Source organism: Marmota flaviventris, chromosome 10 (assembly GCF_047511675.1).
Source record: "Marmota flaviventris isolate mMarFla1 chromosome 10, mMarFla1.hap1, whole genome shotgun sequence".
Classification (NCBI taxonomy): Eukaryota; Metazoa; Chordata; class Mammalia; order Rodentia; family Sciuridae; genus Marmota; species Marmota flaviventris.
In genome coordinates this window covers 109,608,384-109,622,094 of record NC_092507.1, presented here as the reverse complement: position 1 = coordinate 109,622,094, position 13,711 = coordinate 109,608,384, and the positions used below count along the sequence as shown (strand labels likewise).

The 13,711-nt window shown below is 41.1% G+C and overlaps 1 protein-coding gene across 1 annotated transcript in view; it reads left to right on the top strand.

Moving 5' to 3' along the window:
- Tbx15 (T-box transcription factor 15) overlaps positions 1 to 13,711 on the top strand; it is a 107,439-nt gene that overhangs the window by 80,160 nt on the left and 13,568 nt on the right. Inside the window, exon 7 of the mRNA XM_027940325.2 lies at positions 13,339 to 13,436. Coding sequence (XP_027796126.1) covers positions 13,339 to 13,436 — 98 coding nt within the window. The remainder of the gene's footprint in view (positions 1 to 13,338; positions 13,437 to 13,711) is intronic.

The following is a 13,711-nucleotide window of genomic DNA, read 5'->3' as shown; positions in this document are numbered from 1 at the left end:
AGCTATTTCTCTTTCATTCCTTTTGTATCTCCAGTAGCGTTTAATATTTATTTTCTTCTTGGCACTTAGAAAATTGTTTTTTGTTTTTTCTTTGTCATTTTCTTCCATTAGAGTCCTTGTTTTTCAGAGTATTCGGCCACTTTTTCTAAGTTTGGTTGATTCCTAAAGCTAATATTTTCCTATTAATGTTCACCTTACCCTTGAAAATTACCCTCTAAATATACTTTGATGACTGTTTTTTGTCTATATTGTGTAGGTATCAAGAAATATATATATGTCAGTTGTTGGCCAGTGTTAAGAGAAATATAAATCAGTTAAGAGGTAGGATGGGCATGGGAGCCGCTTCTGTAGGGCAGCCAGTGATAGTCTCTGTGACAGAGTGTTATGACTGATGCTCGGGAAGTATCCAGGTATGTACCTAATTCCAGGTAGAGAAAATAGCAACTGCAGAGACAGGCATATGCTAGGTGTGTTTGCATGACCTAGAGGAGACTCTGTGGCTAGAGCATATGGGTCCCTGCTCAAGAACATGTCTGAGCAGCATGGAAACATGAGGTACAAAGGTATAATGAAGTAGGCCATGTTGACCAGCATTAGACCTGTGCACCAGGAAACAGCCACACTTCCACCTGGAGAATAAGACCATTGCATGTTATAGGATTTCCCACTGGCCAGGAGGTACTGATGGCATCTTAGCAAAGTGCTGAAGTCCTTCTGGCTCCTCACTGGGCTAGAAGGGACCTTGACTCATCATTTGCCCTGCTCAGGCAGACAGTTGTTTGTCTGTCCTGCCTAGTGGGCTGTTTTACTGCATGAGGACTCCAGGAAAACAGAATCATGGATCCTCATGAGCCTAGTTCAGTGCTTCATTTATTTTTTTCTGATAGTGTGAAAAGTTTTCATTATGTCTCATCAAAATCTGAACACTACATAAAAACAATGAAATCCTGTCATTTGTGCAAATGTGGATGGAACTGGTCATTATGTTAAGTGAAATAAGCCAGGCACAGAAAGACAAGTACTGCATGTTCTCACTCATGGGAGCTGAAAGTTGATTTTATAGAAACAAAGAATAGAACCCTGGTCACTAGAGGCTGGGAAGGGTAGAGGGGAGCGAGGTTAGAGGCAGGTTGGGTAATGGGTACCAAAATGCAGTTACACAAGAAGAGTAAGTTGGAATGTTCTCTAGCACTGTAGTGTGACTAGAGTTCACAAAAATTTAAATATTTTAAAAAGTATTAGAAGAGAGGGGAGAGAAGTTTAAGCTTCCCAATTCAAAGAAATGAAACATGTATGAGCTGGGGATATAGTTCAGTGGTAGAGCACCTGTCTAGCAAGTTTGTGTTTGAGATGCTGGGTGGTTTGATCCCTAGCACTGCCAAAATGAAAAAAAAAAAAAAAAAAGAAAGAAAGGAAGGAAGGAAGGAAGGAAGGAAGAAAGAAAGAAGTGGAAATGGTGTGTGGTGTGTGTTTAAGAAAATGAAAAAGCTAATTGCCCTAAGCAGATTAATTACATACATGTATTAAATTATCACAATATGTACCACATAAAAATCTGTCAATTAAAAAAAAAAAGAAAACCCTGCAAGCTACTTTAAATACTGTAATAATCACATTAGTTAATTGTGAATTAAAACTTATATTTTCTGGACCCTTTATTTATGTTTTATCTAATCTTCAAAACAATCTGTGTCTTGCAAATAAGAAAAATGAAGCACAGAGAGATTAAGTAGCTTTCCTACTGTCACACCGTAAAGTTTGGAGCAGGAATTAAAACGAAATCTGCCTGAGTTTGAAGCCTGTGCACTTTGTGCTTTATCATGCTATCAGTTTACACTTGACATTTTATTTTCAATAGATATGGAGAACATAACCCTTCCTCCACAAACCCTTCATTTACTTAAAAACACTTCTCAAGTCACTCAGGATCACCTCTTTCCCAATAAAGCAACCTGTATATTCTCCGTCTGTCTCTGAACTGTACCCTAGGACTTCACCTATTACTTGTAGGCTCTGTAAACAAGGATTCCCCGGTGAAGCACGGGAAGCCAGCCTGCCCTTCTCCATCAGGTGAGGCTGTGACAGAATGATGCTGAAGTCAGAAGTCTCACAATGGGGCAAAGATGAATGTTGAAACGTAGAAGCTGTTTTCCTCTTCCAGCACTTCGAGAAGCTAGATTAAAATAAGCTAGAAATTAAAATAAACTTGTTAGGGCAAGTAAAAGGCTTTTGTATTTTCCTCTTGAAAAAAGTTTAAAATTACCTGATAATCACCAGCTGCCCAGTGATTTAATTCGCAATGACTGCTTGCAGGATCTGATGGCAAGAATTCCTAATGCCATTTTGCAGATGGGAAAGATTGATGCTCAAGGATATAGAGAATTGTTTGCAAATCTCCTGGGAACTGTTGGTTCTGTGCCAGCATCAGGACCCAGTTTACCACCTTCCAGCCAGTGCCTCATCTGTTGCCTTTCTTGTGCTAACAGCTATTATAAATCTAAGATCTTCCCCATGCATTTTAGACATCAAGTGACTCATACCAAGGGGCATGGCTTGATGAGTTGCATATAAATGTACCCAAAACATACGGATTACATTTCCTTTAAAAACACATGGGCTTAAAAATTAGGGGGGAAAGTGCTTGGCCAATGTTTTCTGGTTTTGCAGAACACAAAACATTTGTGGAATACTTTGGAGTTACAGGGTTTGCCAAACCTCAAACCAAAACACGTTCAGGTTTGTCGATCTCAATCCATCCCAGCGTGATCCAGAGGCTGGGGAAGGGAGGCGTGTGAGGGGAAAGATGGCAGGATGCAGCCACCCACTGCACTTTCTTCAGATGCCTCATGAGGGTCTCCTGGGCCTGGAGCCTCTCACACTCAATACCATCAGAGTGTAGCCCGGCTGACAGCTGTGTCCTCTGAAGCACAGAGAAGAGTGTCGAGGGAGCTGTGGCTAAGGACACTAGCTGCCATTCTTGATATTTTAATATAAGGAGGTCTCTAGGGAGAAGTGTCCTGGTTTCCAGTCTCTTTCTTCTTCCTCTCCTGGGAACCAGTGACTAATCTAATTGTTTGGGAGGAGGACTCCTCAGGATCTGCTTGTCTGCTGACAGCACGCATCCCAAGCTGTCCTGTTGGGTGGCGAGCCTAGCAGAGGAGGCCGGCAACTGGAGGGGGTCAGCACCTTTCAGGGCAGCTCTGGCCTGCTCACGATCTGCAGGGTCCCCAGACAATTACACCAGCAGTAAAATTGGCATTTTGGGGTTCATTGTGTTAGGTGCCTATGTGCTTCCCAGAAATGATTCTGAACTTGGAGGAAGACAAGAGGGAATATTCACTGGACCGTCCAGAATCCCAGTAGGAGCTCCAGGGAGCACACATGGTCAGCCCAGTGGTGCCACCATCATCAAAGCCTTTCATTGTTCTCTCTGCTTCTTTAGGAAGCTTCAGGCACATGCTTCGGTGTGAGAAGGCCTCCACCCTTCAGGCTGTACTTAGAGTGCTGCTCCCTTCCATGCCACGTAATTATGCCCCTGATGAGAAGTCTTCATCAAGAGCCTCTGTGTGTGTCTCTGTGTGTATGAGGATGTGTGTATAAGGATATGTATTGTATATGTGTATAAGAAGACGTGTATGTGTATGTGTGGTGTATGTGTGAGAGACAGAGAGAGAGAGAGGGGAGGGAGAGGGAGAGAGAGAGAAGGAGAAAGTGTGGGTTCATGTTGTGAGGATAATAATAATAATAGCTAGTTATTCCTTTTGGAGTAGAGACACTGACAGATTTTGTTTCTAAGAATTTTCTCTTCAATGGGAGGGAGATTGTGTTTATTTGTAAGCTGTTCCACTTCTAGATTTCTCAAAAACTTTTTGTCCTAAATCTGATTTTGAGTAGGGGGTCAACATACGTTCATTTTCATTCAGGTCTCAGGGTGCAATAACCAGAGTTACCTCTGGGAGACCTTTGCTACCAGGAAGAGATGGTAACACCTTCCTAGTTCTGGGTACAGAAAATAGATTCCTTTAGCTTCAGATTATGTTTTGTCTTATGGTCTGTGTTCCTGGGCTTCATCCCCTGCTGGAATGTAAGCTCTTGGAAGGCTGGGACTGTACCTTTTCAAGTTTATGCTCATAAATTTCTCCCACAGTGCCTTGTGTATAGAATGAAATAATTGTTCATCATTCAAAATAGTGTTGATGAGTGGCAGAGAAATTTAGAACTGGGACACTTGCTTGAGAAAGCCTTGTCCCAACCAAGAGCAAATTAAGGAGAGCAGCATCTGGGAGCTAGTTTTGGACATCCAATGAGAAGGGAAGATAGAGTGAATCATATAAACATTATCAGTTAGTCTGAAAGGCTAACAGTGATTTGGATTTAAATCTGAAGCTGGTTTCTTCTGTAAGACACTAACCTGGCCTGATTGTTGCTTAGACACCCTTGAGATCATCTGATCTGACTCCAGATAGCGGGGGCATGGCTGAGCTTCCTGGCTCTCTGGAGCAGGGCATCCACCCATTTTCAGTTTCTGTGAGCCTCAGAAAAGAAGTTCCCAGAAGCTGGGCTAAAGCAAAATGAGGTTTGTTTTTTTTTGAGAAAGTTTGCCCAGTAGGGAACTGTCAGGTATTATGCTTATGGTCGGCGGGTGGGAGGGGGGGCACCCCCTTGCTGAGAACACTAAAGGGAAGGTAGGGGTCAGGAAGCTGAAGAGAAGCAAACCTCTTTGCATGGTCTCACCATTGAGAAACACCCTTGGGAGGGACATCTACCCACAGGGCTGGGGAGCCAGCATTGCTCAGCTAGAGGGAGCAACAACTGCAGAGACCCTGCCTGTTAAAGGGGGAACCAAAGGAGCAGAGGGCAAGAGGACACCGTGGGTCATCTGGACATGTCTGATGTGAGAGTGGTATCTCTTTCAGGGGTGGCTGCCAAGATTTTACAGAAAACCCAAGTCAGCTTGGGAAATTTTATTTAATTCCCAGGGACTTCCTCCAAAGCAAACACATATACAGAAAGGAGAGGATCAAAATTATGATCTGTCTGGGGAGCGAGGGGCTCTATGAACTTACAAGTGTGATGAGTAGGTTCTTCCCTGCCAGTGCCCTTCATCATACCTTTAACCTTGGGTTGTATTTGAACTCCTAGCCTCCATTCCAGCTGTAAGGAGAGCTGTTCCATCTAGCATGTTTGGATGTTCATGTTGATGTTTGCAAGTCTGAGAAGTTACTAATGTTATTTCCATGACAGATCACAGGTAGAATGGCCCATCTTTTTTTTTTTTTTAATTAGTTCATTTTAGTTACACCTATTTTAGGGCTCATTTTGACATAACTGTGCAAACATGTGAGATCTCAATTGATACCCTATGGAATATAATTTGCTCTGATTCAGTCTTCAGTACTTCTTCTTTCCCTCTCCTTCTACGTGCTCCTGTTTCCTTTTCTCTCCTCTACCGATTTTTCTTCTAGTTGTAGTATAGTTTTTAAAAAAATTAGTGCCTGTTGATATTACATGGAGGTGAGATTCACTGTGGTATATTCATATCTATACATAGGCAAGTACGATCGGATTCATAGAATGGCCCATCTATTGCCCAGGAAATTACCACAGCTTTTGGGGAGGGTGTGTTTTCTCTGGAGTCCACTAATGGAGGCCTGAGCAATTGAGTTTCACAACTCGGGAACTGTCAGAAAGGAGCCAGGGACAAGTCCTGTCTTGTGGGAGGTTGCTCTATATGGATAAGTAATTTTAATGGGTTGCCCCCCCCGCACTGAAGAAACAATAAGGATGAGGTCCAAGAGGAAATCTGAGTGTGAGCTCATTCTCAGAATGTTTCCAGCCAACACTGCTGTTTGCTGGGAACATGGCCGGGGGCAGTCCTTCGTGATGCCTTGAGTCCCAATACATACATTTCAGGGAATGAGGATCATTCACTGCCTGGAGAGTAGATGTATCTGTTGAAAGTGGATGTTTGGTCAAATTAATACTTATCTCCAGGGAAGAAGTTATTCTCTAATGTGATGGTGAAAATATTGGGGAATAAGGGATTTTTCTAGAATCCTCACTTAAGTAGCTAAGCCTTGGTTATGAAATGAAGAACCACTGTCATAGGTCCAGCTGCTTCTTCCAACATCCAATAGAAAGAGGAGTGTGACAATGAGGAATTAAAGCACATAATGTTAGCAGAAAGGAAAAGAAGTATATAGGAAAAATTAGCTAGAAAATCCTAGGGCCTGTTCATTTTTGCTTAGATATGAAACCATTTTTCTTGGAGAGGAGGGGGACAAAGGATGCAGGGTGGACCCTAGGTAACATCTGGTAGGACAGTTGTCTGTTTTAAACAAGTAACTCAAATCTACACCTTCATCTATTGAGCTAAACATAGGAAACCGCTATACTTACTGATCAAAAATAGCAAAATAACAGCAATTTCATAGAACTGAACTTCATTCATTTCTAGCCATTCAAATCATAAGTATACAAACCAGAGCGATAATTACTGCACATAGTACCTGAAGTCCAAATTGTTCGTTTTTACCACCACATTGAAGTGTAGCATTTACCCTGGGGAGATTTGCCTGTGGTAAAACTGAATATAGTGAAGACTGGCTATCCGTATTTGCAAATCCAGCCAGGCCGAGCATCCAGAGAAGGATTTCACACTCCTCTTTAGGCACAGCTTGCCAGTCAGCAGAATCCATGCCCTCATCCATCTCTGGCTCCCTGTTGCTCTTGAAGGCTCGCATAGCAAACCTAGAGCCAATAAGCTGTCCACTTGCCCTTTTTCAACACACACAATGTCCCAAGTGTGTCCCTCCTGTTGAATTTCTGTTTTCATTTGTTCTCTCTGGAGCCATTGGCTATATTTTTCCAGCCAATCTCATCCTGCTCTTTCCTGGCAATCTCACTAGCCCCTGTAGATTTTGCATACTTTTTTTGTTGTCCCTGGCGTGGGTGGCTTCTGCTGTTTAGCAGATCTATGGAAGTCATCAGCTCCTTCTCAAGCGCCACTGCATCTAAAGTTCAAGGTAGCTGGCCCTGTGCTGGATTTTGGCAGCAGCAGCCAGCTGATCTCCTCCTATTCCATAGCTGTTCCAGGCCATAGCTGTTCATCATGTCCCCTGGCTTGTGGTCTTTTAGCAAGTACTTAACATTTTTCTCTGCCTTATTATTTGTTCTCTCTCCCTTTTCATGAACCTTTTCCACCATTGTCCTCTTGGCCATATGGCTTTGCCAGGGAAAGTTGGCAATTGTTTTATTATCTATGGCTCCTGCCCAGGGATGGTGTCATTCAGCAGAGTGACTGACGTCTCTTTAATGGCTAACATATTGAAGTCTGAAATATCTGCAAGATAATGAGGCCTATAGGGGCTTGAAGGATAGCTTTCGGTTCTTTGAGGAGAGATGAGAAAAGGAATTAGGTAACATATGGTTCTGAATTCCAGTGGAGTAAGACATATTCTGCTCTTACAGGCCACCACCTGAGCGTAATGATTTAGATTCGTTTTGCTGGAGTTAAGACCAGTAGTCCTCAGTCTTTCACTATGTTTTCTTCCTTATTTGGGTATAGTTTGTCTTTAATCAATCTGTGCTTAATAAATAACAATTAGGAGAAAATATTATCATGATCTCCATATTATAGATAGGGAGCCTTTGGCATGAAGAGGTTATATAACTTGGCCAAAGTTGCACGAATAATAAGCAGGGTTGCAATTTGAATCCAGGCAGTTTAGCTCCAGAGCCAGTGCTCTTAACTGTGATGCTAATCCGCCTCTCACGTGGTGTTAGTATTACCAAATCCAAGTAGGAACGTTCCAGTCTGCTTAGTATTATCATGGATTTTGGTCATACTTCTTAAGGCAGTGAAAACTCTTCTTGGACTGTCATTACTACCGATTCAAACTCCAAGTCTGTGTGTGTGTGTGTGTGTGTGTGTGTGTGTGTGTGTTGGGAGTGGGCAGGAATTCCAAAGTGGGACTCACTCTGTGATGAACAATTTTAATTCAACTCCAAGCATCTTTCCATTGGCTACTTCTTCTAAGCTATTGGAGGAGGCACATTGATGACAACTACTTGATAGTGTAAATATACTCATTGTATCAACTGAAGCTAAGATTGGAATGAATGTTTGATTTTTATTCAATTTGCAGAACTCTACTGGGAAGTATTTTAGAATATTCCTGGACAAGAAGTATATTGAATAATCAAGATATTATTGATGTTGGAGCTGACTCCAAATCTAGTGAAAGAGAAGGAAGTGTGGAAGGTTTGACCTCATCTCCTCGATGGAGCAAGGACAGTCTAAGAATGTTGGGTCATAGTAATAATAAGACCAGAAACAATAGTATATCCTGGTTCTGAGTCTTTTCAAATACTGGAACAGTATGATAAAGGAAAGGAGGCACACCACCACCCATGAGATGAAATCTGAACACTGAACATGGAATGAATGCCTATGATGTCTATGTCATTTCACACCCTGAACTTCCATCACCTTGACTTATTTTAAGTTTCCAGAACACTCCTTCTCTTCCATGCCTCCAAGTCATTGCACATACTGTTTCTTAGTAGAGAAAGGCCTTAATGCCTCATGTCTGAATGGAAGGCTGCTGAGTACATTTTATAAATAAGGTTAAATAACTGGTCCCTTTGTGGGGTCTTCCTTAAGTTTTCCAGGTATATTAAATACTACTAGCTTGAGGTGCCATGATATCTATGTATCTCCAGTGCATCACATAGCTCAGAAATTAGTCATTTACCCATTGTTCTCTTTTTATTGAACAGGATACTCCTAAAGGATATCAATTGAGATCTCATCGTGTAACAGACATTGTGTTAGACATTGGGGCATGGAAAATCATGCCCCTAAAGAGTGAAGACACTTTATATCTCCTGAACTTAGCACATATTTTTCCCCCTGATCAAATAACTCCTTTATGATCTCAAAACCCCTGTCACATTAAGTTACCCTTAGCCTTTGAGAGATGACCAATGGTCTTATCAACCCATTGCATATGTTCCCTTTATCACCAGCAAGTAGTATGAAGCATAGTTAAAGATAAGCCAGAGAGGACTAAAGAGAAAATAAATGGAAGAAACAATAAAAAGAAATTCCCTACCTCAAGACAAGTAGAAAGCAGAAACTATGCATCAGAGTCTATTGAATGTTTTCATAATTGTTGTTTTAATTTTCAAACATCTGCTAGACTTTGGAGGGTTGATCCTGCCTGCCATTTAAAAAAAAATGAGATTGGAAGGATATTTCTTTAACAATCTGGTTATTTTTCCAGATCAGTTGATCTTAAGGCATCAATAATTTGTGAGAGAGCTCTTTGGATTGCTTTCCCTCCTTCCTCCCCCCCCCCCTTTTTTTTTTTAGCACATTCTCTTGGTTGACCAGCAAACACATTGACAGGTCTAAAGAGAAAAGTCCTGGAAAGAAGAGAGGGAATGGCAGCCAGAGGACCGAAGAAAGGGAGTTTGGACATGGCTTGTGTTGTCACTGGAGCAACTGGTTCACAGGGGAAAATGAGCAAGAGTGGGACATTTGCCAATTTGACCATCTCTGATTGGAAATCTCAGAGATGATATCTGTTGGTGTGCAACAGACCCAAAGAGACCCATTGTGGGGCATGTGTCAATGAAACCATGGTTGCTCAAGGCAGCTTTTCTTCATCTCTGAGGCAATGAATTCACTTAAAAAATGAAAATGAAAAATTTTACAAAACTAATATAAAATTATGGAGAGTAAGTAAATAATGTGTACCCCAGGATAAACTTGGAATAGACATCCAAAGGACTGAAGATATTAACAAGTAGTTGGCAAGGTTTCTTATAAGAGACCTTGAAGGATAGAAACGACTGGCCTCTGGTAGGGGACTCAGACTCTATTGAAGGTCAAATACTCCATCACTGAATCAGAAGAAATCAAAGGAAAATGGAACCCTCTCTGAGACCTAGGTAAATAAAGGCACAATCAATCATAATTAGCTATAGAAACAATTCCCCAAATCTCCAACACTAGAGGATTCCTTTCGTTGTCAGAAACTTTATTTTGTACCAAGTTGTTTTCTTAAGTTTTAGGTTTAGAAAAAAAATGAATGCTAATAAAAATTAATGCAATGATTACTCTGTTATAAGACATCTATTCCTCTACTTCCTAATTCAATTCATATCAATTGAGATCTCATCGTGTAACAGGCATTGGGTTAGACACTGGGGCATGGAGAATCATGGATCCAAAGCCTAAGGTGCATACTTGCTAGTGGTGGAGAGAGGAGAATTTTGTAATCTTGCCATAACACTACACCAGTATAAAATTAGTGACTTCTAATAATTAGATCTGTCCAATGAAGCTTGATAAAGTTTGAGAACGAATAAAAAATATGACACACAGAAAACAAATAGGATTAATTGTTTTAAAAAAGAGATATACTTTAAGTACATAAACAGATTGAGTAATATAAATCTGTGATATCTATGTCATCCTACGTAGGATAAAGCATATCACAGGATAATTCATACTATCTTCTTTATAGTATAAATCTGTAAGAGATGGAGCCATAGTGGATTACTAAGGTATGGCTAGTAATGTTGTGGTCTTAGCCATTATTGGGGGGAAATCAGAACCCCTATCTACTTAAGTCTACCACCAAAATAATCCTTGTGTGACAGACCCTTTGATGGACCATGGATGTGTTCATATGAGGCATGTTATATATTGCATTCTTAAGCTAAAGAAGGTCTCATGGGTGAGGATGTGGCAGGCAGACTTTGTGTAGAAATGTGTACTTCTATCATTCACCCATTGATATGGACCTAGAGGGTGATTCTAACCAAATGTCAGAAAGAATTTTCTAACAGATCTTATAAAACACTGAATATTTATATGCCAACAGAGTCTGGATGACAGGATGATGTCAGAGGAGAATGTAGATGATACCCTAGACCCTTCTCAAATTTTAAATCCTATAGCTCTGTTTTCAGTTGGATTTTAGATTTGGATATACAGATACATGGGAACTATTTTATAGTATAAAGCTGATTATAGTATAAATTTGCCTCAGCCTTTTGGGCTATTATGAAAATGAATCCAAAGTTCATTTTCTGTTTTTTTCAATGAATACAATATTGGCAGTATATTAGTGTATTATTGCCATTTTTCACAATCTTCTAGCACTTGATTATGAAATGAGAAGGGATTGTTCTTTGTCCTTGAGCTAATATTTTGTCCTCATCACTGGTACATGCTCCTGGAAAGAATGGAATAAAACCTCTGCCATTTGAGTGAGCCTCCTGAGCCGCTAAAGGGAATCCTAAGATGTTCTGGTGGATCGCCAGCATTCCACAACAAAGCAGTAAGGTCTAAGCCTGGCCTATCTATTTCTTCTGTCCACCAAGGCTCAGCATGGCTTTATCTAACTATCCCCTTATTATTCTGAACTCCCTGATTGCCTGGGCTCTTTCTCCCCACAAATAGTTTCATGTACTGTATTCAGCATTAACTTAGAGCGACTATGTGGAGATGTCTTCTATTCCTACTTCTAACAGATTAACAGCTAATAAACACCATGCGACACTCTCTCCTCTGAACCTCTTCTTAAAATACAGAGTTTGGTTTGCCAACCTTGGTGTATTTAAAGCCTCCGAGATTCCAGGGAAGACTTTAGAAAGTTAGCTGTGCAAGTAAGGCCTATTCAGAGAGGACATTTTTCCAACACAAAGAACCCATCCATGGGTCAGCAGCTCGTGTGAGAAGAACCTCAGGGGATACTCTGGTCATTCATAAGAAAAGGATAGTTGTTCTCACTTCAAATAAAATGTCTCACTTTATTTTTGGCGTGTAAGACTGAAGAGAACCTGTGAATGTATTATCAAGGGAGCGGAAGCCTGTCTGCTCCCTGAAGGTGCATGGTGCAGCCTTCTAGTGACTTTGCAACAAGAAGACTCAGCCAGTCTCTTCTCCACTTCCCTTCTCCTCCGTCCCCATAGTCCCCTGCTTCCTCTCCCTCCACCTAGATAGAAATGACACAGTTGCAAAGAAAAGTCAGGAATCAGATGCTGCGTTCAAAGCTTTAAACAGAGCCTCAACCAGTGACTGTGTTTGGGGGGATATGGAGTATCAGCAAGAATATGTTGAAATCATCCTGGATAATTATCTGAGGACCATGTATATCAGCCTCATAAAAGATAACAGAGATACAATTCATTGAAGGGTAAAGCAGACAGTGTGCACATAGTCCGGTTGATAGTTTATCTAGTACCACTGAACCAAAACCATCAAGGAGTTTAACTGTAAAATATTGGTTATTTCCTAAAGTCTGGCAGTTTGTAAGTCCCAAAGACCGGCTGAATATAATCCCAGCAGCTCAGGAGGCTAAGGCTGGAGGATAGCAGGTTCAAAGCATCAGGAATTTAGCAAGGCCCTAAGCAACTTAGTGAGGCCCGATCTCAAAATAAAAAATAAAAGGGGGTGGAGATTGGGCTGAGGTTATGGCTTGGTGGTAGAGCACTTGCCTAGCATATATGAGGCATTGGGTTTGATTCTCAGTGCCACATATAAGTTAATAAATAAGTAAAAAACAAAAGGTCCATCAACAATTAAAATATATTAAAAAAAGGTCGGGTGGAGATGTGGCTCAGTGGTTAAGTGCTCCTGGGTTCAATACTTGGTACCACAAACAAATACTAGCTGAATTATTAAGTTATAAAAATGCAAAGTAAAATATTTGTAGACTCGTCTTGTCTTGGTCTTTTGGCCTGAGGTATAACTTCTGGGACCATGCCCTTTCTTTGCCTGTAGGTAGGTATCTTTTGTTGAAATGGAATCTTGAGTGTATTTGATCACATACTCTCCTTTTATTTGTTGTCGGGCTCATCTCTGTTGATTTAAGAATTCTTAGAAGCTACATGAGTTTGACAATTTCATTGACAGTTTACATACCTGGGTGTGGAGTTGATGATGGCATTGTCCTGAGCTAGAGAAGCAGTCAGTGCTACTTTCTGCTCAGCTGTACTCATGATATTAGTGACCTTGACCTTTATCATTCAATATGCTCTTTTTATACACAACAAACTTCCTTTGAAGAATGCTCAGAGTAGAATTTTATCATGGTTATAAAGTTGCCTGCAAATAATCTGAATAATTAGGTTAATTTGTTCCTCCTTCTACAGTCTAGCAGCGTCTATACCTCCTGCCTTTTCATACTGATTTGTCCTGATGGTGATGTCTCAGTGCCTATAAAATGCCACCTGCCAAACAAACCACCTCCGGATCTTTGAAAAGTCAGTGTATTTCTCAGGATTACTCACCACTTTATTTTCTGACTTTTCCTTCTGCAGAACTGGACTTGAAGCTATCATGGAAACCTACGCTTTCTGGAGACCTCCTGTGCGCACACTCACTTTTGAGGATTTCACTACCATGCAAAAACAGCAAGGTAAAGCCCTTGGGCAGGGCGTCTGCGTGGTGACAGGGTTGGGAGGTGGGGCCTGAGCTGAGTGTAGCACATCTGGCCCCAGGCCAAGACATGGGTCACACCAATTCTCCTGGAACAAAGAGATCTCAGTAGCTCCATAAATAACCCAAGCATCACCACCAGCTTGTGCAAACAAGCTTGTTCTAGAGACAGCGCTTCATCTGGCATTCGAAATTCTTTTCTCCCTTCCTAAAAGCGTGTCTGTGTATTTATGATTACGATGGTGATGAAATCAT